At 45.5% G+C, this 26344-nt stretch overlaps 4 protein-coding genes and 1 long non-coding RNA gene across 6 annotated transcripts; 1 reads left to right on the top strand and 4 right to left on the bottom strand.

Moving 5' to 3' along the window:
- Positions 1-2267: 2267 nt before the first annotated feature.
- LOC4347490 (probable glucan endo-1,3-beta-glucosidase A6) lies at positions 2268-6029 on the bottom strand. 2 transcript variants are annotated; one of them, XM_015755169.3, is made up of 3 exons: positions 5945-6029; positions 4503-5846; positions 2268-2545 (listed from the first exon to the last, which is right to left on the bottom strand). In XM_015755169.3, exons 1-3 carry the CDS (start codon positions 5994-5996, stop codon positions 2508-2510), a joined length of 1434 nt encoding a protein of 477 aa, XP_015610655.1. In that variant the 5' UTR covers positions 5997-6029; the 3' UTR covers positions 2268-2507. The 2 variants fall into 2 exon arrangements, with proteins under 2 accessions (XP_015610655.1, XP_015610654.1); XM_015755168.3 differs by having other exon boundaries at positions 4503-5855.
- Positions 6030-7787: 1758 nt separating this feature from the next.
- Positions 7788-9341, bottom strand: LOC112936447 (uncharacterized). The gene is made up of 4 exons (XR_003238654.2): positions 8798-9341; positions 8597-8712; positions 8379-8507; positions 7788-8284 (listed from the first exon to the last, which is right to left on the bottom strand). It is a non-coding gene; the product is annotated as an uncharacterized lncRNA (long non-coding RNA).
- Positions 9342-11543: 2202 nt separating this feature from the next.
- Positions 11544-13250, top strand: LOC4347491 (chloroplast envelope quinone oxidoreductase homolog). Its single transcript, XM_015757112.3, has 4 exons — positions 11544-11727; positions 11840-11981; positions 12094-12182; positions 12279-13250. Exons 1-4 carry the CDS (start codon positions 11656-11658, stop codon positions 12996-12998), a joined length of 1023 nt encoding a protein of 340 aa, XP_015612598.1. The 5' UTR covers positions 11544-11655; the 3' UTR covers positions 12999-13250.
- Positions 11989-16510, bottom strand: LOC4347492 (F-box/FBD/LRR-repeat protein At1g13570). The gene is made up of 6 exons (XM_026020442.2): positions 16166-16510; positions 15758-15864; positions 14547-15365; positions 14297-14449; positions 13826-14203; positions 11989-13022 (listed from the first exon to the last, which is right to left on the bottom strand). Exons 1-5 carry the CDS (start codon positions 16236-16238, stop codon positions 13826-13828), a joined length of 1530 nt encoding a protein of 509 aa, XP_025876227.1. The 5' UTR covers positions 16239-16510; the 3' UTR covers positions 11989-13022.
- A 6450-nt stretch (positions 16511-22960) lies between these two features.
- LOC4347493 (F-box protein At5g03100) lies at positions 22961-25951 on the bottom strand. Its single transcript, XM_015757061.3, has 5 exons — positions 25738-25951; positions 25435-25544; positions 23916-24734; positions 23662-23814; positions 22961-23566 (listed from the first exon to the last, which is right to left on the bottom strand). The coding sequence occupies exons 1-5, from the start codon at positions 25811-25813 to the stop codon at positions 23189-23191; spliced, it is 1536 nt and encodes a 511-aa protein (XP_015612547.2). The 5' UTR covers positions 25814-25951; the 3' UTR covers positions 22961-23188.
- Positions 25952-26344: the final 393 nt, after the last annotated feature.

Raw genomic sequence — 26344 nt, forward strand, 5'->3', positions numbered from 1 at the left:
GACGTGTTGCTTAAAAATGGCACTTGATTGATTTGCAATTTTGAGAGCGCCATCTATTTCTCATGATATCCACTGCTGCTGGCCCATCATGAACTAGTTCATGGCACTTGTACCCCTTTTTCTTTGCAACTTTTCAGATAAATGGCTTTGAAATCTATCTTTGCAGTAGCTGTGTTTTTGCTGGAAAAGCACAAACTTTGATCTGATTTAATCATCGTCTTGATTGGATCAGGAGCAGGGGTAGTAGCCAGGAGTAGGAATTTTCACAGGGCAATCAGTGCAGCCATGTGTGCTGTGCTCAGCATGATTAATGACAAAGGTACCATGAGATTTTCCGGAATGGGTGCAGTGTGCTCTATTTCTGCAGGAGTCATTAGATAATAATAACAACAATGTGTCAAACTGTCAATGTCCAACTCTTCTTTTTTTTTCAATTAATGCTTAACTGCTCACTGACCTGGAATCACAGAACAAAAATGATGGCTCTCTAATCCTGAGAAAGGTAGTTCCCAACCAACACCACACTAATCTCGTTGAACACCACCATAATCTAGTAAGCTACGGCAGCAAATGTGTGTGTTGGTATCTAGCTAGCTAGCTACCGGACTTTAGCTCACTTGCAAGTAATTTGTGCTCTTTTCTTGTTGCAGGTATAAGTGTGTTGGAGCTTTAAGAAGCTATCTATGGCTACACATCTATCCATCTCTACATCTGTCTATTGTCTAGCTTAGCTAGCAGTTGAAGTGGCTGAGGTGGTTATCCAATTTTTCTTTTAAGAAAACATAAACCCAAATCACCAGTCATCAGTCATCACCAATTCACCATCTCATGATTATCTCCATCTCAAGCAATGCATGTTTGCGAACTCATTATCTAAAAAAAAAACTACAAGAATACCCCCTCCAATATCGAATAACCGACACCGTTGATTACAGCCGTGTTGAATTTATGATATTACACACTTTGATAGAATAACATATTTTCAACATTTATAAATTTTATAGAAAAAAGAAAAAATAAACTTGAATAGTATAAGTGCCAATTATTTCAGAACGCAATAAGTACGTTTGTAAGACGTAGTGATGCAATTGCAGCCATTGCATTTTGCAGCTTATGGTGAAGTGAAGTGGACAGGTAACCCCCTTGGTCATTATACCGGCCACTATAGGCAATTAGGCAGTAGCAAAGATAGATCTCTCGCATGGTCGGAGGAATCTCTGAATCTTAACACCTACGCCAAGCAAAGCCAACCATATCCTCACCATTAGTTTGTTCTTGTAGTGGTAGTTATCTCTGCAATCAGAAGCTGCTTCTTTCGTCGGCTGTTTTTCTCTCTCTTTTTTAATCACATTTTCTTCCAGCTGTGACGACAACAACAAAAAACTTTGGTCGTGAGAGTGAGATTCAGAGATGGATAGATCATCATAGGGTGGCAGTTAGGGTTTATAAAACCGACAAAAACCAACCAGTTTTCACTAAAAAACTGCACTTCCAAGCCGGCTCGAGAATAGAAACCGCTCGTTTCCTAGTAAAGTTTTTATAAAAATCAAACTGTTTTTTAAATACAAAATTTGACCAGATTTTACATGGAGCCATTGGTTTTGAAGCGTTTTTTTTTCATGAAAACCGAAAAAAAATCGGTGGATGTTGCTGTCGAGTAACTGACAAGCAGTACAGTGCAGTTAGAGGCACAGAGAAGGAAAAAAAAAGGTCTTTGAGATGTAAATGTGCGTGATCTCTCTGCAGCGCACGGACAGAGCAGTAACAGTCGCTGTGTGAGCTGAGTCACTCGCCGATGTAAATGGCCCTATTCTGCTCATGTCCTTGTTGAACCAATCGTAGTGGCCAGTGTGACAAAGGAAAGGGCATGAATATTCCATGTTTTTTTTTGGCTGAAACACCGATCACATGTACTACTGAAATTCAGCTTGGCAATTTTAACTGAATTGATTTGTCTTTTTTGGCCTTGCTATAGTTACTAGTAGTACTTGTTCTTAAGAGAAGTGTTACACTCAAAGATTCTTTTTGTTTGAAAATATAAAAGATTCTTTTTAAATAACTTGCGTACATCAAAATATTTCTGTAGATGATGTGCAAACTATTAAAAGATATTACAAAAAAAAAACTAAAACTCGAAGGATGAGTGACACAGTACAACACCATCCTTGTAGACGGGCCGTGTGGCAGAACTGCTACTCCTAGCTCGGTTGCAGAGGCAGGTGCAGGCCCATGTATGGCCCATGTGAGGCCCATGCAGAGGCAGGTGGTTCAGTTCTGAAAATTTCGTTCTAATTAAGCCACAGATCTTCTTCTACTGATTAAGCCACAGAAAAACAGACGGCAAATTTCGCTGTTACATCACAGTTCACAGGTTTTGTAGACGATGAGCAGATACAGAAGTACTCAACTACCTAACTTCCTGGGTCTAAATCTAATCAGGTTTGACAAAAATAAAATAAATCGAGAACAATGTTGTTCATTTTCATATTGTCCTCCCATGCAATCAGTTAGTCCAAAGAACTGTGGAATTTGCATGATCCGTGGCCTGCAAAAAACACACACAACAAAATCAGTGATTCGAACTAATCACTTAATCAGCACGGCAGGTTAACCACTGAAGTGTAAAATAGAAGCATATTAAGATACACCGAATAAGTTGCTTGTGCTTGCAGAAAATGGTAAAGTGCGTGCCCAAGAGTAACAGATAATAGTGCACCATTAGCAGATTTGGTATCCTGATTTCTCCTAGTTGAGTTAGCAAAGGACCTTTCTTTTGAGTCGAAAGCAACATCCACCAAGGCTACTTTTACCAAGTTATAAGCTAAGTGAGATGCTAAAGAACAGAAGAAGATCATACATACACGAGCTAGTGTCCAAGGATGTTTAGCTATGAAAGGGAGCATTACACTGACGTCCCACCTAAAATGCTTACACTGTCATGAATGAAATGACTATTTTCTTCTGCACACAGAGAACTTGCTAGAGAATACTCATCATGTCACATATATTTGACGTTTAGGATAAGATTTGGTCGAACTTTTGAAACTTTGATAATCAATTTTATATCATAACAAGTTTATAAAATCTAATGATATTATAATATTATGATAGTACTTTTGAAGGCAAAACTAAGCATTTGAGAAATTATTCATGGCCAAAGTTCCAGAAGCTTGACCAACCCTTGTTCTAAACGCCAAATATTTGTCAGCAGAGGAAGTACGTTGTAAAGGAGAAAAATAAAGAGGCAGTGTCTCAGCATTTTTCCCCACTCCCAAATGTCCAGCTGTCTAAGAACAGTTTATAGTCATGGCCCTGCAAATGCCTGTGTATGCTTTGCAGGGATGCAGGTTGCAGGCTTGCAGTTGGCCTTACTCAAGGCTATGCGAAATGTGCAGGTGGGTTTGAGTCTTTTGACCAAATCAATATATGGTCCAAGTTCACAAGCATGCGAGCATGTACTGTGGCATTTGGATGGAAGGCAACCCACGGATCATACTTTGTCCGCAGTAATGACAGCCAAGCAGTCAGCTCCATTCGTCTGAATGAATCTTTCAGAACAAATGTGCAGACTGAAAATCTTTTGGAAGTGAGCCAGGGAGAGACAAACATCATAAATAGATCCTAATAAAGATGCCTTCTACTGTATATGCACTACGCAAATGACTAATGGGGAATTTTGGGGTATTATATTAGCATGAACAAATGAATTAGCTTCTACAGTAGTGTTTAACATATGCTCATTGTTCAACATGGTTCAGAAATTTCATTCTTTAAAATTATACTTTATCATTTAAATTAAGTACCAAATGTATGTTCCAAAATCCTAGCGAGGAGTTCCAATTATAGGACTACACAAGCTACGGTAACCCAAATTCTAAATATGAACCTATCTGAAAACACTAGCATTAGATATGCTTAAATTAGTAACATTCAAAAATCAAAACCAATCGGGATCGAGATCATAATGTATTGGGTCAACTGAAGTGCTGTTGATTAATATTATCAGGTACAATTATATCCTGGGCACCTGTAATCTGATTCCAGCAAATAGTTTCTTATTGACAATGCACTTGTAATCCTACTGTCCTAGAAATTTCATCCTTCTCCAGTTGACACTGACTTCAGAAGTCATTTAAATAATCAAACCTAATCCCAGGAGATACGTAAGATTATTTGTTTTCATCAACCCAATCATCAGAAAAGACAACTAAACGAGAAGACATCGCCTAGTGCTGTAATGCTCACAAAAAATTGCAAGCTTGACCAGCTTTCACGAGTTCATCACCAATGCCATAAAGACATCGCCTTTATTCCCTCACCAGCAAAACGCCACATCTATTCTAGACCTTACAGAATTCTAATTTCTAAAGAACCAGCATCCAAAGTAAATTCATCCATCAACCTAGATCACTAAAGATGGAAATCATAAATTGCATTTGCATGTATCAATCGAAATCTGAGCAAAAATGGAGTAAAATTTTCCAGATATTTTTCAGGCTTACTTGGATCTTTGGTGGTCTCCTCGGCGAGGTTGTTGAAGTAGCACGTCGCACCGGTCTTCCTCAGCTGCTGCCAGTACGAGTTGAAGGCGTAGCTGGCGTGCGCCGCCGTGGTGTTCGGCCGGAAGCACTCCCCGCCGGGCTGGATGGCGTCGCACGTCCCGTTCCCCTGCCCGCACGCGTACGCCAGCGCGTCGCCCACCGCCGTCTCGTTCAGCTTCTCGCCGCGGCGGCCGGCGAGCACGCACCACACGGGGCCCTTGTACGGCGCGTCGTTCTCCGGCGGCGGCAGCAGCGGGTACGACCGGAGCGGCCGCGCTCCGGCGAGGTCAACCGGGTACACCGCCGTGCCGTTGGCGTAGTACAGCCCCCAGTGCCGCTCCGTGCCGGGCCCCGGCTTGAGGTCCTCGTTGTAGAGCGAGAACACGAACACCGGCATCTTCGCGCCGGGCCGCGCCGGCGTGCCGGGGCTCCTCGCCATCCGCGCCGCGAGGTTCCTGTTGTAGATGGCGGCGTTGTGGGCGTTGCAGCCGATCTGCTCGTAGTCGCCGCCGTTGGGCCAGCCGGTCTCCGCGATGCCCAGCTTCACGCCCCCGTACCCCAGCTTCGCCATCGCGTGCACCACGGCGTCGAGCATTTCGTCGAGCATGTTGGTGTATGTGAGCCCCGTGCCCGGATCAACGTAGCGGCCGCCGCCGCCGCCGCCCTGGAAGAGCGCGTACTCGAGCGGGACGGTGTCGTTGTTGCCGGCCCAGACGAAGTACGGGTAGGCGTCGACGAAGTAGTACGAGTTCGTCCCGTTCAAGAACCGGAGCAGCGGGCGCACGACGTCGCCGGCGATGTCGGGGCGGAACGCCGCGGCGGACGGCGGCCGCGGGAACGACCCCGACGTGAGCGCGTCCATGGCGAGCGTGGTGCTGATCTTGACGCTGCTGATCCTCCTCCTCCGGAGGCTCACGTGGAGGTTCTCCATGGCCGGCACGATGCGGGGCCAGGTGGAGTTGGCGATGGAGTAGTCGGAGAGGAGCTCGTTGCCGACGAGGAGGTACTTGACCCGCGTCTCCGGGTAGTAGGGCACCAGATTCTCCGCCACCCACCTGTCCGCGGCGGCGGCGGAGGCGGCGAGCCCCGGGATGATCTCGTTGGGCACCATGATCGACACCCGCATGCGCGTCCCCGCCAGCGCGCGGAGCACGCTCGAGTTCGCGTCGTAGATCTTCACCGACCCGGCCCCCACCGCCCGGAGGAGCTCCACCGACCTCGCCGGCGGCGGGATGTCGTCCGCCACCCTCCCGTAGTTCACCCCGATGCCATGCGCCGCCGCGGTGCTCCTCCCCTGCGCCACCACTACCCCCACTCCCAGCCAAAAAAAAATTAAAAAAAACATTTAGCCATATCTCAAGTAAGAACACGAGAAGGCGGAGGTGGTGGGCGGCGGCGCTCACCGTGGCAGCCGGCGAGGAAGACGACGACGAGGAGGGCGGCCATGGACGCCATGGGTGAAGGTGTTCGACGGTGGCGTGGGAAACTGGAGCGGGATGTCTTCTGGAAGGGGGGTTTTAAGTAGGAGTTTTAAATTAAAGTGTTTAGGGTTAGCCTTGACAACGGTTGCATTGGGTTAAGCGGTTAATCCTGTGGGCTTTCGAGTAAACAATGTAATTAACGTTTTTTTACTACTACTAGTGAGGTAGAGGCAAAGCTGGGGTGCAAATGCCAAGTGCAAAGTGGGGAGGAGACACATGCTTGCGAGGAGAAAGGCGATATGGGAGAAAATTACAGGGAAAGCCTGTGGATTTGTATATTTTTACCTGTGGCATTGGCCGTTGCCCATTGCCTTCTCTGCTTTTGTGCATTGGATCCTCTGTTTTTTTTTTTGCCTACTTTTTTTTTTTCGTTTCAGGGGTCATTGGATCCTCCGTTTTGGGGGAGAAGTTCACTTTGGTCATTTGGTGAAGGTGGCTTTGCAATCGACCTATTGTTTTTGTCTCTTTTTTTCACTAGGGCCTTTTCTCCTTTATTTTTAAGGATTGTTTTAATTAGATGCGACCTGTCATAAAACCGTGCAAAGAATAAAGAGTACTCTACTTCATGTGTTGTGTTAGACACTTGACAGTGTTGTGTACTAGGGGTGTGTTTGAGGAGAAGGGGATTGAGGAGGTTGGGAAGATACGTAAAATAAGGTGAGCCATTAGCACATGATTAATTGAGTATTAATTATTTTAAACTTTAAGAATAAATTAATATGATTTTTTAAATCAACTTTTCTATAGAAATTTTTTGCAAAACACACACCGTTTAGTAATTCAGTAAGCGTGCGCGCGAAAAACAAAACAATCTTTCTCTCTTTCTCCTGCGCTCGAACGCAACCTAGATGAAGAGAGAATGTGCAACGAGCATATATGTGTAGGAAGTTTCCATCGCTTTTGTTTCTTTATCCTTTTGGCTTTTGGCAGTAGCACTGTTACTCTAACCGTCCTATAATATAAGGGATTTGAGTTTTTATTTGTACTGTTTGACCACTCGTCTTATTCAAAAAAATTTAGATTTATTATTTATTTTTTTTGACTTACTTTATTATCCAAAGTATTTTAAGCATAATTTTTTGTTTTTTATATTTACACAAATTTTTTGAATAAGACGAGTGGTCAAACAATACAAATAAAAATTCAAAATCCCTTATATTATTGGACGGAGGGAGTAGCTAGTAGGAGGAATAACATGATGCAGCTAAAGAGAGGAAAGCGAGAAGAAACGCACAATCCCTCGTCCTCCTGCCTTTTCTCGTCGAACCAAATCACCCCCTCGCCTCATCCTTCCTCCTTTAGAGTGTGCGTGGCTATAGGGTTCACAATTTTGATCCATCCTTCCTCCTTTAGAATGTGCGTGGCTATAGGGTTCACAATTCTGATATCGGATCAAAATCCGCTCACCATAAGTATCATTGGATTTTCGCTGAATCCATTGATAAACCGACAAAAACCAATAAAATCTGAATAAATTCTATCAAAATTTTAAAATTCAGTTCAATTTTTTTAATCTAACCTAAAAATCTGAGTGGTTTATGTATTCGATGAATCAGTCCACTGAAATTGTGAACCCTGACGCGCACGTCATTTTGGCTGCACTGCACACGGACGGACACCGCAACCAAACACCGACGACTGCGCCATCGACGCGGTCCGCTGCCGCACGACGCACGCACGCACGACAGCAGGAAGGGCGACGACTTGATCACGCGTCGGTGGATGTTGTCTCACGCGTCTACGTGGGGGCGAGTGGCAACGTTGCTGGGCTTGTAGGCGAGATCGATTGGCCTTCTGTTTGTCCGGCCTGTTAAGGGTTTTGAGGACATATGGTCTTTCTTGGAAAAAAGTACACCGGAGGTCCTCCATCTTGTCACCGAATTACAAAATCATCCCTCAACCCAAAAACTGGTGCAAAATAGATCCCTCGGTGGTATTGTTACCGGTTTTGGCTGACTTGGCGCCTACGTGGCTCCTTTGACTAGGTGTTCATACTACGTGGCGATTACGTGGCAGTTTCATCCAAAAATAATAATAATAAATAGGCTGGGCCCACTGGTCAGGTCTCCTTCTTCCTTTTCTCTCCTCTAGCCGTCGTCGCCCTCCTCGCCGTTACGGTCGCCGCGCAGGCCCTGGAGCGGAGCCATCTTGTGCGCCGGGATGGGGGTCACTCGCAGGGCGAGGTCCCCGGCCACCACCCCCGCGCCGGTCTCTACCCCGCTCAGCAGTAGCGAGGAGGAGGGACGCCCGCTGCCGATGAACCTGTGGTCAAAACACAAAATCCATCGAGAAAAATCTTCAGTGCAAGCTTATGGTTATACATGCTGACCTATGATGAACAGACTCTTGAGCTCACCAATTTTGAACCTTCTTCATTTCCATATAACAGAGCTGCTGCTGCAAGCACATCCATGCTGTTATGTACTGGCAAATTTCCCTTCATGGGCACTTTCGTGGGCTTGTTAAGCACAAGTATAGCAGAATCCTGAAATTTCAAAATTTTGCATACAATTATGACTCTGAATGATGTAAATTAAAAACAGTAAGCTCCAAAAAATACACTAAATTGATTACCTTGTGGATGACAGGCCTTCTCAATCTCATCTCTAATCTCGCCCTCTGCCACTGACACAGGAAGGTGAATTCTCATGCCAGGCTCCATCACATCATTATGCTTGATCTGCAACAAACTGCTGAGCATATTTACTTCATTCAAACCGCAGAACAATAGTATACAAACAGATTTTAGGAACGAAATCTCTATTGTACCTATACCTTCTTGAGATGATGCTTCTGGCTCTTAGTAGTTTCAACTGAAACCTCATGATCAGAGCACTCGGAATGAACCTGGTAAACGGGGAACAGATAGTTTCACTTCATACAAAAAAGGAATCCCTAAATGTAGAGCCAACTGCGTATGACATCAAACTGAGAGAAAAGATTGCAAGAGAAAAACTGCGGCGCCGTCCTCCTCCTCTTCCACATCGCCCCGTCGACGCCCCGCAGCCCGGCGCGGGGGAGGTCCTGGCAGTCGACGTCGAGGCCGCGGAGGGACTTGACGATGGGGGCGAGGTCAACGGCGATGGGGGCGACGGAGGCGCCGCTCTCCTCGAAGGCGGCCGCGCCGCCGCCGGAGTACGGAGGCGCCGCTCTCCTCCGACCCCGCCGGCGAGCTCGAGGCCGTCGAGCTCCCCTCCTCCCTCGAGGTGCTCCAGGAGCGGTTGCTTCCCCCGCGGCGCCGACGTCTTCCCCCACCTCTGCTCGCCTGCAGTCCAGTACAGCCTCGCGCTCGCGCTCAGCAGGCAAGAGAGAAGAGAACAGGGAGGACAGAGATGACGTGGCATTCTGATATGTGGGTCCCACGCTGACTCAGCTGTCACGTAAGACAAAACTGGTGTCAAAACCACCAAAAGACCAATTGTGACCGGTTTTGATTAGTTAAGGGACGCCGGATATCTGGTTTTACGGTTGGGGACGATTTTGTAACTCGATGACAAGTTGAGGGACCTTCAATGTACTTTTTCCGGTCCTTCTTTATGGTTGGAATGAGCCCATGGTGTAAAGTCCGAATGAAATAAAGCCCATTTTGCGTTGTTAACTCGTTCATACTTCTTTCATCCTAAAATATAAGGTACATTCACCGAATGAGACTCATCTTAATACTACAAATCTGAACAGCTAGGATGTGTCCCATTCGATCAAAGTACCTTACATATTCTAGGACGGATGGAGTACTATTTTAGAGGGAAAGGTCGACTTCACGTCCTCAACTACGTGTCTTGAGTTTCATTCGCATCTCTCAACTATAAAACAGGCTATAGAACGTCCACGAACTTTTAAAATTAGTACAAATCAAATCTCTCCGTGGCATCGAGAGCAATTTTGAGCTTTCTCGTTCCCACCAAGCCTACAGCATCCACACCATCTCGTTCCCTTTTCTCGCTTTCCTCAATTATAGGGTTATCGAGGTTCCCAGGGAAGATCCAAGCGGTTTAGCCAGATGAGGAGCCCAACGAGGCCTGCCGATGGAAAGAGCATATCGGGCTGCCGCCGCACCACCTTCGCATTCCAATGTCATTGGCCACATGAGAGAGAGAGAGATAGAGAGAGATGCAGAGAGCTACAAATCGAACGTCCGATGTTGTAAAAAAAATCGGACGGATAAATGTTTCAGTTGACCGTTGGTGCAACATTAAGTTATACATGGTGAAACAAAAAATCCAGCCTCTAAAACATATAAAAATTCTGTGAAACACAATAAAGTCATATGGTGAAACATATTTCTATCACGTATGAAACATTACGTTTTTATTGTTTGAAACACATGTTTTTCTTTCATCAGAATATAATCACGTGATATCTTGTTATAAAGATTTAATTATAACGAATTCAACGGTGTGATCGAATCGCTCATCAAATAAGTAGTTTGGAAGATTCTTTTTAAGATTACTAAATAGTTGTATGCATGTATGGTGTGGGGAGAAAGTCAATAAAATGGTACGAGAGAGAGAGTGGAGGCATATGTGTCTCATATTTTTTCAGCGCGAAGCATTGAGTTATACGTGGTGAAACAAAAAAAAATCAGTTATTGAAACATTTAACTTTTCTATGAAACACAATGAAAACTCACGTTGAAACATATTGCTACTGCGTCTGAAACATTAAACTTAACGGACTGAAACATACATTTTTCTTTCATTGGAATGTAATGATGTGATATCTTGTTATAAAGATTTAATTATAACAAATATAATGGTGTGATCATATCACAGATTGGATAAGTAAATCATAAGAAAAAATTATTTTGAAGATCATTATAATATGTATGGATGTATGGAGTGGATAGGGAGGTAGTAGTTTGCCCGTCTAATTTTTGTTTGTTGCGTCAGACGTCTAATAGGAAGCATTTCCGGAGAAAGACGGGAGGGGAGATGGGTGAAGGGAGATAAGAGGCGAGAGAGTGAGGAGGCACCATGTGGATTCCATTGATATTTTTTTTGCTTCTATTGTTATGTAAGTGCACATAAACGTCACATGGAATTAAAATCAAGTCAGCAAGCCATGTAGATGTCGTGCTAGCCGAAACCGCTGTTAATAGTATCGAGTGACTTAATTTGTATCCTTTTTAGAAGTTGAATTGTTGAAACGTAATTTTTACCTGATTCTACGGTTCAGGGACGCCAACGAACGAAACTTGACCCGTCGTTGGGTTACGTGGACTTTCTCCTATTTTGAAATTTTCATGTTGAGTTGTCTACACACTGGCCCGACTGAATTGTCGTCAATGCCTAAGCCGCAGTAAAGTACTACTACTAGTTTACTACTGCAGTGTACCGGCGTGCGGTGCGGAGCGCGGCCACGTCCGCCGCCGCCTCGCCTCGGCGAGGAGCCAAGCCGCCGGTCAAACAAAGGCTACTGCCAATGCGATCCGATCCCATGGCCTCTCTCCATCTATCTCTCGATGGTAGACTAGTTCGATCCGCCGCTGCCATAAGTACGGCCGCGCCTGGCAGCTACTGTCGCAAATTGCCCCCGATTCCCTCTTCTCAGTCGCAGAACGGTACCCCTCGTACGAAAACGAGGCTCAGTCGGTTAGGAATTTCTGTAACCGGTTTCACCTCTGGGCAAGGGCCATGGCCACTTCTTCTCGGAGGATGCGCGCCGTGCAGTACGACAAGTACGGCGGTGGAGCTCAAGCACTCAAGGTATACAATGATTCGTTCAATTAACGTCCATGGTTAGCTATTAAGCAATGCATCAAGCATATGTGATTATGTCTGATTGTGTTGGTTTGTACCGTGGGTGCTACTGCTTCAGCATGTGGAGGTACCGATCCCGACGCCGAAGAAAGGCGAGGTGCTGATCAAGATGGAGGCCGGCAGCATCAACCAGGTCGACTGGAAGTTCCAGAAAGGTGTCGCTCGCCCGTTCATGCCCAACAAGTTCCCCTTCATCCCAGGTAGTAGTAATCCAAGATCAAAACATGCATGGCATTGGCATAGCACACCAACTGCTAATTGAAATGGTCAATTGTTGATTAATCACTGATGCATTCATGGATGGTCGAACAGTTTATGATCTTGCCGGAGAGGTCGTGGAGCTGGGCCGCGGCGTGAGCAGCTTCAAGGTCGGCGACAAGGTCATCGCCATCAATTTCCCTGTAAGATTGTTAGTTATATGATATGAGTTTTGGCAGAGTAGATTAGTTTGTGTTGATTTCGACGTGATAATATTGCTGTGATCCGTGTAATGGCAGGGCGGCGGCGGGCTCGCCGAGTACGCGGTGGCGCAGGCGTCGCGGACGGCGCCGCGGCCGCCGGAGGTGTCTGCGGCCGTGGGCGCGTGCCTGCCGATCGCCGCCGTCACGGCGCTCGTGGCGCTGAGGACCGCCGGTGTCAGCTTAGACGCCGGCGACGGCGGCGGCGGCGGCGCCAAGAAGAACGTGCTGGTCACCGCGGCGTCCGGCGGCGTCGGCCACTTCGCGGTGCAGCTGGCGAGCGCCGCCGGGCACCGCGTCACGGCGACCTGCGGCGCGCGCAACGCCGGCCTCGTCGGCGGCCTCGGCGCCGACAAGGTGCTCGACTACGCCACCCCGGAGGGCGCGGCGCTGCGGAGCCCCTCGGGGCGGAGGTACGACGCCGTGGTGCACTGCGCGGCGGTGGCGGGGCTCCCGTGGTCCGCGTTCGCGCCGGTGCTCGCCGACGCCGGCGTGGTCGTCGACCTCACGCCGGGCGCCGCGGCCTTCGCCACGGCGCTGCGGCAGAGGGTGACCTTCTCCAGGAAGAGGCTGGTGCCGCTGTTCGTGTCGCCGACGAAGGAGGACATGGAGCTCGTCGCCGGCATGGTGGCGGAAGGGAAGCTCAGGGCGGTGATCGAGTCGAGGCACCCGCTGAGCAGGGCGGAGGAGGGCTGGGCCAGGAGCATGGCGGGGCACGCCACCGGCAAGATCATCGTCGAGATGGGAGACGAACAGTGAGTGTGAGCTCGACGGATTTGTGGCCTGGAAGAACAGAATAAGATACGATTTTGTAGCGTGCAACTGTGCATGTATAGATGTACTGCTTGAGTCTTTTATTGACTCTCATCGTTTGTTTGTTTGTTAGCTTATAAGCCACAATCATCAAAATTTAAGTTTTCAAACTAAATTTGGTATTATTTGTTTTCTTTAACCTTTGGCTTTTAAACAGCTAAGAATAAAATATAAAGACCCCACCCTAATTATTGTTCACCATTGTCTTGTTTATTTTTCTATGGCTTATCAACCGATGCAACCAATGTCATTCAAATACTCGTACTTGGTCTATGGTGATCACTACTGACTAGCACTTAGGGCGTGTTTAGATCTATTGGTGTAAAGTTTTGGCGTGTTATATCGGATATACGGACACACATTTGAAATATTAAACGTAGACTAATAATAAAACAAATTACAGATTCCGCCTGTAACTGTAAGACGAATTTATTAAGCCTAATTAATCCGTCATTAGCAAATGTTTACTGTAGCACCACATTGTCAAATCATGGGGCAATTAGGCTTAAAAGATGTCTCGCAATTTATACGCGATCTGTGTAATTAGTTATTTTTTCGTTTATATTTAATATTCCATATATGTATCCAAATATTCGATGTGAAAGGGTGAAAAGTTCTGTCAGGTGATCTAAACAGGGCCTTAGATAAACTTGGTTTGTGCTACTGACTACAGAGAGTCAAACATTTAATAACTACTGTGATAACTTAGAAAACAAATGGTTATGGTTCATCAAAAAGTTACACAATGGCTAGTAATTAGGATTAGATAATACCTAACCACCACCAGCATGGCACCGGCTGCATGGTTCCAACACATTTAACTTCACATTGGTGGGAATTTTCCCCTCGATGTATCCTCTGATAGCCAAGACTGCTCTAGGGGATTCTGTGAGAACACCCTGGCTCACAGGAAAGCATTCATCAGAACTGTCTTCAGAACACCTAGCATTGCCATGAGTGGTGTCCAATTCAAGGCGCTCAAGTGACGTTGTGTTCTCAACAATATGGCATGTTAGCTCGACCAAGCTCTTCGCGGAGCAGAAGCCGCTGATCGTCACGGACTTGAGGTGTTCATGGTGATATTCTGGCATCTGTCTTAGATGTGAGGAACTCTCAAAGATTGATTCATGCTCCATGCTTTCCTGATATATCTGAAGATGAAAAAAGACATATACTTGAATCAGTACTTCTACCGTGGTAACATATATTTTTGTGGATGAAGGGAACGTTGCACAGAGCCTTACATCCAAGACGAATACCTCCAACAAAGGAGAAGCATCAAAAAATGAAACCAGAGAAAAATAGTCATAGGCTCGAGAAAAGGTCCATGCAAAAAGAGAAATAGTCAGATGCTTGAGGTACAGAAGTTTGGTTGGTAGCATTGGTGTGTCGACCATCTGCATAAAGATATCTCAGAATAGTCACTCAAAGGTATAACCAATGTATATACTGTACATTTTGCATAGTCTATAATAATGAAAGTTTAGTTTATACCTCGCAGTGTGAAGCTACGGCAAGAGTTTCAACATTTGGCACAATGGATGGAAGATCTGAACGAGCATAACATATGATGTTTGAACTGCACATGTATAGATTCTTCACTTGCGATGATTCCACAAGTGAGAGTTTTACCTTGTTTCCACTAAAGGAAAAACTGGAGAGGTTAGGGGCTTTGCTCTCTATCACCTGAACCCTCTTGCATTCCAAAACGTTCAGGCAGTTAAGCCGCTGCAGCACACAAGGCATCTTAAGGCTGACTATCTTTTTGCAGTACTTGAGTTCCAACTGCTCCAAAACAAACGAGTTGGAAAGGAGGCATGCTAACTCATCCCCTGAAATACGAACACAAGACAGATGCAGCCTTTTGAGGTTTCTTAATGGGCCAAGTTCAATTGTGGGATGAAAGGCACAATTGCCAAGCTCAAGACACCGAATTGAGTATGCAATCTTGTCAGAGAAAAGTGAGCATGGGAAGTTGAACTGTGGCTTGTTTCCAGACAGCATAACTGTGATTTCTTCAATCCCTGGTGTAATGGCAAACTGAAGCCAACTATCGACATAATCACAGTTATCTAACTTGCAGTGGATTGAAAGCTTGAATCTCTTCACACCAATGCCCGAGTGGTTTTTAAGGATGTGGTCAACTTTGCTGGTGAAATCTGTTTCACAAGCATTATCATTCAATCCTAGTGCATCTTCGTTAAAGGTGAGGTTGGGATGACATCTCCAGGATCGTAGGAAGGCACGAAACAAACATGCAGCACGGGCAGCATCTCGCATTGGCATCAGGGAAAGTATATAACTCCAGATGTCCTGCAGACACCATCATGGGATAACATTTCAACATTGCAATTATAAACCTAAATGGCTACTTTGATTAGAGAGAAACATGAATAGAACCATATGGCGTATCATTTTTTTTCAACCCCAGGAGTACTGCACATGATTTCTCAAGGTGCGTTGCATTAGATAGGCATGTTGTGCATTAGAATGGCGCATAAATTAAGCATTGCGTAGAGCTGTTTTCCTTTAACAGTGTTGGTAGTTTAATATAGTTTAGGTAGGTCTCTGGTCCTCTTTAGAGTCTTAAAAGGACACTAGCAAGGGCACATACTTAAGAATGGAATGCATAGTAGTATTTTGAAATGTTCCAATTAATTCATAGATTTTTTTTTTTAAAAAAAACAGTGTATGCAGTGCAGTACCTCTGGAAGAGTTACCCCTGAATTTGTCATCATTTTACCACCCTGGGAATCATCTTGTTGGCAGGGTGAGTACTTCCTTCTCACCGATTTAGTAATTGATCCTCCTTCTGCATATCATGCATTGTAATAGATAATTTCAGACATTAACAGAAGAGAACAACAGATTCAACCTCACAAACGAGTCATATAGAAATCCAAAATGTTTCCTTATCCAACTTTTGCGCGAGAATGCTGATGAATTCACCAAACCAAATTCTTCCAATTTTAGAGAAACAATTCACCAAACCAATCCAATTTTCCATTCTGGAAAAATACTGGCCGCAATCTCCCAAAAAAAGTCCGAGCAGCACATCACACACAACGCACCGGAGAGATGAAGTGCAGAGAGGCCGAGGGGAAAGCGCTTACTGCGGGCTTTGTTTCGCCGGCGACGGCGCTCCCGCCGGATGGAGATGAGCCGGTTCAGCGCGAGCAGGGCCATGGCGGCATACGCGGGATCGAGCCGAGGAAATCGAGAGCACCCCGAGGCGGCCCACCTCTCTCCTCCCTGCCCCTCTCCTACCTACGAAGATCGAGGCGCGAGGTCGGGGAGGGGGTAGAGATCCAGGGCATCCACCCGCGCGCGATCTCGGCTTCGGTCTGCGCCGCCGCCGGAGGAGGAAGAATGCGGCGCGGCGGAGGCCGGCGCCGTCGCGGCTGGAGAGGCGAGACGAGAAGGAAGATACCGAACTCGGTACAGACCGCAGAGGTTGCAAATAGCCAAGGCCCGGCCCACGAGCCCCCTATAGAAGCCCACGCTTAATTTTGAGTAAATTACACTTTGACCATCTTTTATTACCCAAATTTTACTTTGGACCACCTTTAAACCTATCTTTTCAATATGGATCGGGTAAATTTAGCATTGTTATGGTTTGGATTACCCTGAACATCTTTTCTCGCCATATCTAACTTTCTTTTTGGCAAATATATCGACCATGCATGGATGAGTTAACCCGTATACCAGAGCCGATGTGTTTAAGGTCATTGATGTGTACTGAAAAAATCGTTTGGGGGTGATCCAAACTGCAAATTTACCTATTTTAAATTGTAAAGATAGAAGGTTTAAAGGTGGCCAAAGTGAAACTTAGATAATAAAATGTGGCCCAGAACGCAATTTACTCAATTTTTTGCCCCAAAATGGGCCACTGGAGACATTCTTGCCCAGCACGGTTGGGCTGAGGCCTAGCTGTAACCGCTCACTTGGGCCAACTGCTCAATATTCTCGTGATCCCCTTGCGAAATTCAAATTTTGATTTCTCCTTTCCAGAATTTCTTCTCCAGCACGGCTCCCTACCGGCTATAAAATGCCGGCTCGCAACGCCCACCCATAGCCACGTCATCCACTCGCGTCGCGTCTCACCACCGCGTCCTCTCCGCCATTCCCACACCTCGACGCGATGAAGAAGAAGAGCGGCGCCGCCTCTCTCGGGGAGGCCGAGACCTCGCGCGCCGTCGTCTCGCCCGCGCGCGCCTCCTCCTCCTCCGTCGCCGACGCGCCTGCGCACGCCTCCAGCATCGCCACGAAGACCTCCTCTGTCGCCGCAGTCGCGATGGAGATGAGCGCCGCCGCCTCGCTCGCGGTCGCGCCCGCGCGCGCCCCCAGCGTCGCGACGAAGATCCAGACTCCGGATGACGCTCCCCCATGCCGACCACCTCTGCCTCCGTCCTCTCCGTCGCGGTCTCCACCTTCGCGGACTTCGAGCCCGTCTTCTTCAGCAATGTCGAGCCGCACCCGCACGCGGTGAAGGTGCTCGCCGTTCGCGAGCTCAAGCACGCGCCCGCGCTCCTCCACCTTCTCGAGTCCGCGTCGTCCGACCATGGGTGTAAGATCGTCGGCCTCCGCCTCGTGGAGAACCTGTCCAAGCTCGACGCCCTCCTCGCCGTCGTGAGCGAGGGTGTCATCCCGCTCCTCCTCAACGACCTCCGCGACCCAGACGCCAACCGGGAGCTTCGCCGCTGCGCCCAGAGCATCCACCGCGTCGGCCGCCTCATCGGAGGCTACGCGCGCCGCAAGTCGAAGGCGCTAGCGCTGGTTCTCCGGCGACATGTCAGCCATGTCTTCAAGGGAACCCGCGGCGATGGTTGGCTCCTCAAAAACCTGCAGGCCACCGTTCCCTCCCGCATCGCCACCATGAGGACTCACCGCATCGACCTCGCGCGCGCGCCCCCGCCTGATCACCTCGCGAGATCACGCCGCGGCCGGTGATCGCCTCATCGACGAGGATTGAGTACGTCACCCTGATCCCCATCGCCCCTGACCTGATGTTGAACAATAACACTGCAATTGCCGCCCCCGTGGAATCGTACAGATGTCTAATCGAACAGCAGTAGATAGCTTTTACCTTTTTTTTTCTGCATTTTTAGTTGCACAAGCAATAATCAGCATTGGCTTCATATGATTCACTACATTGTATCCTATTGCTATGGGGAGATCACATAAGCTTGTCAACTTCTGATTGATAGTTCCATACTATACTGAAAATTGGTAATTGTGATAAGCATTGTCTCACTTGTGACCAATACTGACTGAAAGGTGTAGATGCATTGGAGCATATATGGTTGTTAGTGGTAGTGCATTGTTGTAGTAGCTTTGACCCCCAGGTTGTGCCTCTTAATTAGGATCAGTGAATACGCCATTGGACCAGCTTGTTCTTGTGTGCCCCATTCGCAGCTACTGAATTCCATTTTCTTGTCATGCTAAATACTAATCTGCTGGGGTTCGTTAAATAATGATCTGTTGGGAAGGGTTCATGGGTTTTTGTTATGTCTTATGGGAAAAGTTTGGAAGGTAATCCAGTTTTGTACTCCAGCAATGGAGGATATGTTTTCTCCTATGAAAACATCACGCCCTGATTACAACTTCTTAGCAGTTAGCACTCTGCTTGCATCCAAAAGTTGTCATACTCGGTTAATGATTTTGATGGAAGTGTGTCCATTCCTACCCTTATGAATAACTGCTAATTAACCCAGAAACTTTACTTGTAGCAGTTGGTTTTATTTATCAAAATGTGAATCCTGTTGAAAGTTAATTAACGCAGCAGTGTCTGTAGCTGTATTACTGTAACATTTAAGGGCAATTGTGTGGTTTAAGAATATGTTTGTTGATCTAGCTGTTTCCATGGTTTAGGCTCATCATCCTTTAATTGCAGATCAATGCCCTTTGCTATGAGTAAGTGGCTCAAAATTTGTTTTCATTGTGAAGTTGCAAAAGTAAATTGGGGCGTTTGCTGGTGATCTGTGCAGGGACTCAGTTATGCTTCTAACCTTTGGCAGTATTTTTGTTGGATGCATGCACATTACAAATTACCACATGTCCACATTTGTCCCAAATCTATTATACTGTTCTCCATTGCTTGCTGCCGGCAGTTTGTAAATCTTGAAATGAAGTTGGTTTGACAATTTCATAAAAAAAAATTGTCTGGACAAGAATCTACTAAATTCCCTTTTTGAAGTGCTATGTTTTTTTTTCCTTGGTGAGGTTTTGAAGTGCTATGTTCTTCGCACATCGTATTTATTTGAAGAAGATCTCAAGGTTGTGACTGAAGCTAGAGTAGGACAAGTTCTGATGACTCTAATGTTAGTTCTGATTGGCATTTGGGAGTATTGTAGTTCCAGTTTGTGTTTTTTTTTTCATAAGTTAGTGTCTTCGTCCACAAATAAATCTTTGGTTAATACCTGAGATGTTAGCTAGCTGCCTAATTAAACTCCACTTGCGATAGAAATTGATGGTAATATATTGTTGCAACATCACATCACTGGATTTTACTGTATTCATTTCCTTGCAGTACTTCTGTAAGATTTGCTCGTTTAGCTAATGAAAAAAAGGAGTATATCAAATACAAACTTGTTTTCGTTGAATGATAGCATAACATCGACTCGTAACTGCAGTTTAAAGAATGGTAACATCTTAACCTGTTTTCGTTGAATTATTTATCATTGTTCGAAGGGTCTAATTCTCGTGGCAGAAAAAAAAAACTCAAGTCAATTTTTTAGACGGCCAGTATGGCCTCGAGATTGCCATTACACCTCCCCACGCACAACCGCACGAATGCTCGCCGGCGCCGCCCTGCACCACGCTCGGCCTCGGTGGCCGGCCGAAAGCCGTCAACGAGATGCGCTAGTAGCGCAGTGGCAGGGGTCGCTGGCATGCACCCCGCTGGCCCGGGTTCGACCCTTGTCGAGCGCGCTCACCAGGGGAAATATTTACCTCTTCCTTCTTAAAACCATTGACTCCAAGTCCTTCCTTGGGTCCAACCTTTGGCCCGGCTAAAAAAAAGCCGTCAATGGCGTAGGTGAGATACGTCTCCCCCTCTCTCTTCTGCCGTCATATTCGCCATCGCTGAGCTTCCATTCCCACGGCTCCGGTAGCGTCCCCGCCGCCTCGCCTCCCAAGGCCCTCTAAACCCCGAGGTTGAAGGACCACATATATATTATCAGTGATCAGTAATGCATTGACAGTCCTGATAGATTTCGATCAATTATTAGTCAGTCATATTGAAATAGTAAAGGCAGCAGTTGCAAATAGATTGCAGCCAAAAATGGAGGGTCTTTTTAGCAATCTTCATTGTACCACCCAATGAGAAGATTGCAGCATTATCAGATGTAGTAAGTACAAAAAATGCAACGGAGCAAGACCCACATCGGTAGCAACATCTAACATTTCAGCCAAATGTGGTCGCTTTTATCCAACCTTCAGTGGAAGAGATCAAGGCGAGATCTTGAACACCTTCGGGGAAGCCTCTAGCCTAAAGGCAACCTTTGCCAAATGCACTGCTCTGCCGATTCAATGCTCCGAGGAAATTCTCAGTTCGGTGGTGAGGGAACTTCCTTGTCCTGTTGCTTTGTTCCCGTGCAAATATTTGGGGCTGCCTCTATCCATCTTCGAGCTAAGAAAGGAAAGATCTCCAACCCCTTGTCGACAAAGTGGCCAACCGCTTACCTCTTTGAAAGGCTGAACAGATGGCACCGATTGGGCACATTACCATGGTTAAATCGGTACTGAGCTCAATTCACATCTACTTTCTCATCACCATTGATCCTCCAAAATGGGTGATCAAAGGGATCGACAAATTTTGACATGGCTTCCTTTGGGGGGGCAGGGCCTCCCCTCGAGGTGGACATTGCAGGGTCACCTGGGCCAAGGTTTGCTCCCCAACTGATTATGGCAGCCTGGGTGTGCTAACTTGGAACTCATGGGAGTGGCTCTTCGCTCTCGTGGGATCTGGTCGCAGCGCACTGCTGAGGATAAACCTTGGCAAGGTCTGTCCATCCCGAGTTGACAGAAGGAACTTATCTTTGTTGCAGCCTCGATTTCCTGTCAGGTGGGCAATGGGGATTTGATTTGGTTTTGGGAAGATCGCTGGCTGGATGGCTCGTGCATTCGCTCGCTTGCGTTGGCTTTGTATGACTGTGTTCCAGTGCGCGTCTGGTGCCGCAGAATGGTGGTGGAAGGTCTGCTCAACAGAAGATGGATCCATGATATCCAGGGTGCCCTGAGGACACAGGCTATCCTAGACCGGATTTGCTAATTCGCGCACGCGCCAGCTGTCACCTCCCCACACGCCGGTTTTTCCCTTTTTTTCACCTTTTTTCTTTTCCCCTCCTTCATGCCGGTTTTTCCGTTTTCTTTTTCGCGTTTTTTTTCCTTTTTTGCAGTTTTTTTCAGATTACTTTTTTAAATCTTTAGCACACGTGTTTTTTCAAATGTTATTGATTTGAAAGTTTTTAAATCTTGACTTGAAAATTTTCAAATCTGGATTTGAAAATTTCAAATCTCGAGTTGAAAGTTTTCGAATCTGAGTTGAAAGTTTCCAAAATTTTTCTCTCAAATTTAAATTTTGAGTTGAAAGTTTTTAAATCTCGAGTTGAAAGTTTTCAAATCTAGGTTGAAAGTTTTCAAAATCTGAGTTGAAAGTTTTCAAATCTCGAGTTAAAAGTTTTTAAATCTGGGTTGAAAGTTTTCAAATCTCGAGTTGAAAGTTTTCAAATCTGGGTTAAAAGTTTTCAAAGTTGAGTTGAAAGTTTTTCAGATTTAACATGAAAAGTTGAAAGTTTTCATAATTTGACTTAAAAAATTCAAATTTCGAGTTGAAAGTTTTCAAATATGGGTTTAAAATTTTGAAAATTTGACTTTAGATATAAATTTCATTTTGAATTTGTTAATTGAAAAAAATCTCACAAAAAAAATTCTAACTACTACCGTCATTTATCTCTAAATGTAATTATACTAATAGATTACTAACTGCCTTAGCGTGGAAAAGGAGGGGGGTCGTGTGCGCCCTTGGCGCACACGCGCCGAGTAGGACTCCCCATCCTAGACTACCTCCTTCTTTGGTCGAGGGTGCAGTCGTTCCAGCTTGAGGATCGGCCAGATCGTTTCGTTCGGAAGTGGGAGAGCTCCGGTGTTTACTCCTCTAGTTCAGCCTATCAAGCCCTGTTTCTCGGTCGGATCCTATTTCAGTCGGTGCTAATCTGGAGGTCGCTTGCGTTGTCAATATTTCCTCTGGTTGGTCGCCTCAAGCGTTGCTGGACGGTTGATAGACTGTGACCCAAAGGTTTTCCTCATCCAAACCTTTGCGTTCTCTGCGATCAACAAGAGGAAAGTATTGATCATATCTTGGTCGGTTGCCCCGAATCGTGCCAACTCTTGTGGATGCTTCTCTCAGCCATAGGGCATCCTGAATGCTTGCCCATTAATGAAGACTCTTTCCACGTTTGGTTGTGCGACAGCAGGGAGCAGATTGCAAAACCCCTTCGGCGTGGCTTTGACACCATCGTAGCACTTGCGACATGGTCTATTTGGAAAGAACAAAACAACCGAGTCTTCAACCAGCAACAAAGAAGTTGGGTGCAGGTGGCCAGAGGAATGGCTAATGAGGCGGCGTTGTGGCGGTTAGCCAACGCTGCTGTACCGACGATTCGCCTCTAGTAGCTAGGAGCTCTTAGGTCGCACCCTGAGATTAGGCTTTAGTTCCCCCGTGTCCAGTTCTCCTGTCCCCTGAGATTAGGCTTTAGTTCCCCCGTGTCCAGTTCTCCTGTCCCCTGCTGCTCTTAGGTTCTGTTGTATAGACTTTTTACTCCTTAATACAAAAATGCACTCCTTGCGTATTCACGAAAAAAATTCAGCCAAATTTACCCATACTAATTTTGTAGGCACAACACAACACATCCAACCTTCAGGATAACTCTATATTTTTACTAACAACTTACAGCGCACACTTTAGCAGTTTAGCAATACACCCTATTAGCAGACCACTCTGTTACTGAAAAATTACTGGAGAACAAACCACTCGTGTTGATAACTACACAATTTAGCATTTAACGAGTCTGATAATTTAGGAAACAGAGAATGGTTCATCAGAAGAGTTACACAATGGACAATTCGGATAACACCTAATGCCCAATACCATTGCACAGGTTGCATGGTTCCATAACATTTAATCTAACTGTGGAGGGAACTTTCCCCACAATGTATGTCTGGATAGCTGAGAGAGCCTTAGGTACTCCCATGAGAACAGCCTTGCCCATTGGAAAGCATGTACCAGGACTGTGTTCAGAACGGCTAGCAAAGCCAAGGGTTGTGTTCAGTGTAAGGCACTCAAGTGATACTGCGTTCTCGAGGATATGACATGTTAGCTCAACCAAGCTCTTCGCGGAGCAGAAACCAATAATCGTCACGCTTTTGAGGTGCTCATGACGGTGTTCTTGAATCTGCCTCATATGTGAGGAATCTCTGAATTTCGATTCACGCTTCATTTGTTCCTTAGATATCTAGAGATGAGAAAAATAATATACATCAATTGATGCTTTTGCCATAGTCACTAGATAGTTTTACAGGATGAAATGAACAGTGAACGGAATCTTACAGCCAAGAAGAAAGTCTCCAAGAAAGGAGAAGCATCAAGAAAGGAAACCAGAGAAAAATAATCATAAGACGGCGAAACAGTCAATCCAGAGAGAGAAATACTCAAGTACTTCAGGTAGAGGAATTTGGTAGTTAGCATTGGTGTGTTGACCACCTGCATAAAGATGTATCGGATTAATCAAAGTCCAATGCATGAATACTATAATATGCATAACAATAGTCTATATAATCATCTAAACTGTTGGTGTGTAATACCTCATCGAGTGAACATATAGAAAGAGTTTCAAGATTTGACATCATGGATGGAAGATTGGCACAGGCATAACAGACAAGGTGTGAACTGAGCATACATAGTTCCTTCACTCGCAACCATTCTCCAAGTGAAAGTTTTACCTTGTATCCAGTGAAGTAAAAATTGGATACTTTTGGAGCTTTGCTCTCTATAACTCGCATCCTGCTGCATTCTGAAACCTTAAGGTAGCTGAGCTGCTGCAGTGTGCAAGGTATCTTCAGGCTAGCTATCTTATCACAATATATGAGTTCCAACCACTCCAGAGCAAACAAATTAGAAAGAACACACCCTAACTCATCCCCGGTGATATGCACAAAAGACAAACATAGCCTTTTAAGGCTTCTCCATGAACCAAGCTCGACTGTGGGACGGAAGGCGCAATGGCCAAGATCAAGAAACCGAATATAATTTGCAATCCCATCAGATAGAAGTGAGCATGGGAAGTTGTACTCTTGCACGGTTCCATACAGCATAAGATTGAGTTCTTCAATCCGTGGTGTAATAGCAAACTGAAGCCAATGATCGACATGATCACACACATCTAGCTCATAGGGGACTTGAAGGTTGAATGTCTTCACTCCAATGCCAGAGTGTTTTTCAAGAATGTGGTCAACTTTGCTGATGAAATCTGTTTCAAAAACATATTCATCTAATCCCAGTGTACGCTCGTTAAAGGTGAGGTTGGGATGACATCTCCAGGAACTAAGAAAGGCACGAGACACACATGCAACACGAGCAGCATCTCGCATTGGCATCAGGGAATGTATATGACACCAGATGTCCTGCATCATGGGATAAAATTTCAACATTGCAATGTGAGTTTCAATGGATTGGGTTATTTGATTAGAGGGGGAAAAATAGAGTTTCAATGGATTGGGTTATTTGATTAGAGGGGAAAATAGAACCATATGGGGCATCATTCTTTTTCAACCCAGGTGCTATGTGCAAGATTGCACAATGTGCACTAAATTACATATGCGTACTATGCATGCATTAGAATGCAATGGCACGCAAATGAAACATTGCATAGAGTTATCTTTTATTGACAGTGTTGTTAGTTGGAATATAATTTAGTTAAGTAGTATTTGCCCTCTGTAGATTTCTGAAAAACATTAGCAAGGCCCTCTGTACATATTAATTTGAAAAGCTCTAAGTTCTGAGGAATTTGAGTAAATAAGGGATATGCTCTAGCTACTGCTAATTAGGGAGATAGATCTAGGAAGTTTACTCCAAAATTGTTCCATATTATCAAGGACTCAAATTGCAGCTCGAGAGCGAAAGCCACGATATCTAGAAGAAAACAAAGCTACTAATGCAGTAAGACTATAATTGATAATGTAAATATAGCACTGAAAGTTTTGCTCATCTGTTCATAACTTTTGTTCTTTAGGCACAGCAGGTGTACCAATCTGTGTTAGAGTAGTGATAGTGGTATTTACTTTCAGTATAACTATTCGATTATATCAACATTACATGCCATACCTCTGGAAGGGTTGGCACCGAATTTCTCATCCTTTTACCACCCTGAGAATCATCATCATCTTGCTGGCAGTGTGAGCGCTTCCTTTTAGCCGATTTAGCAATCAATCCGCCTGCGCGGTTACAGATAAATTCAGGCATTAACAGAAGAAAATAAAAACAAAAATAAAAATAAAAAATCGAAGCACACAAACGAGCATAGAGAAATCCAATCGATCTGTCTCCATTAACCAAACTTTTGCGTTATAATGCTAATGAGTTTCAGGGTTGAGGGGAACAACTGAGAGGGCAATTAGAAGCGCTTACTGCGGCGGGATTTGTGTGGCCGGCGACGGCGCGGCCGCCGGGTGGGCATGAGCCGGCTCAGCAGGAGCATGCCCATGGCGGGGCGCCGCGCGACGATCGAGGCAAGGGAATCGAGAGCGCGCACCCGAAGAATCGCGGGGGGCGGAGCAGAAGGAGATCTCGTGTTGGCGCCGCGCCGTCGGGGAAGCGGAGCGTGACGAAACCCAACTCGACCAGGAAAATACTGGTCTTTTTCGGTTTTTCCTCTTATCTTCTCAGAGTCCCCTCCCATGTGGCTGTCTTAATAAATCAAAACAAAGGTTAAAATTTAAATTTTAATTTTAAAGTTGATTTTAAGGTATTTTCATGTATTTTTTAAGTTTTACCTATAAATTAATTCTTATGGTAATAAACTGTTTTATCTTAATAGAAAATATGGGCAATCGATTAGGACATCAATATAAAGTACCCCGTCTCTTTGCCAACATGTCGATAGCACGAAGCCCTCTCTCTCTTGTAAGAAGAAAAAATTCATGGTTGTCATGGTAGTAAATACTGCCAGTACTTGTTAGTTTATTTATAAATAAAAAAAGCCATATCGACAAGGCTAGACATCCCTCGGCTACAG

Source organism: Oryza sativa, chromosome 9 (genome assembly GCF_034140825.1).
Source record: "Oryza sativa Japonica Group chromosome 9, ASM3414082v1".
In the NCBI taxonomy this organism is placed as follows: domain Eukaryota; kingdom Viridiplantae; phylum Streptophyta; class Magnoliopsida; order Poales; family Poaceae; genus Oryza; species Oryza sativa.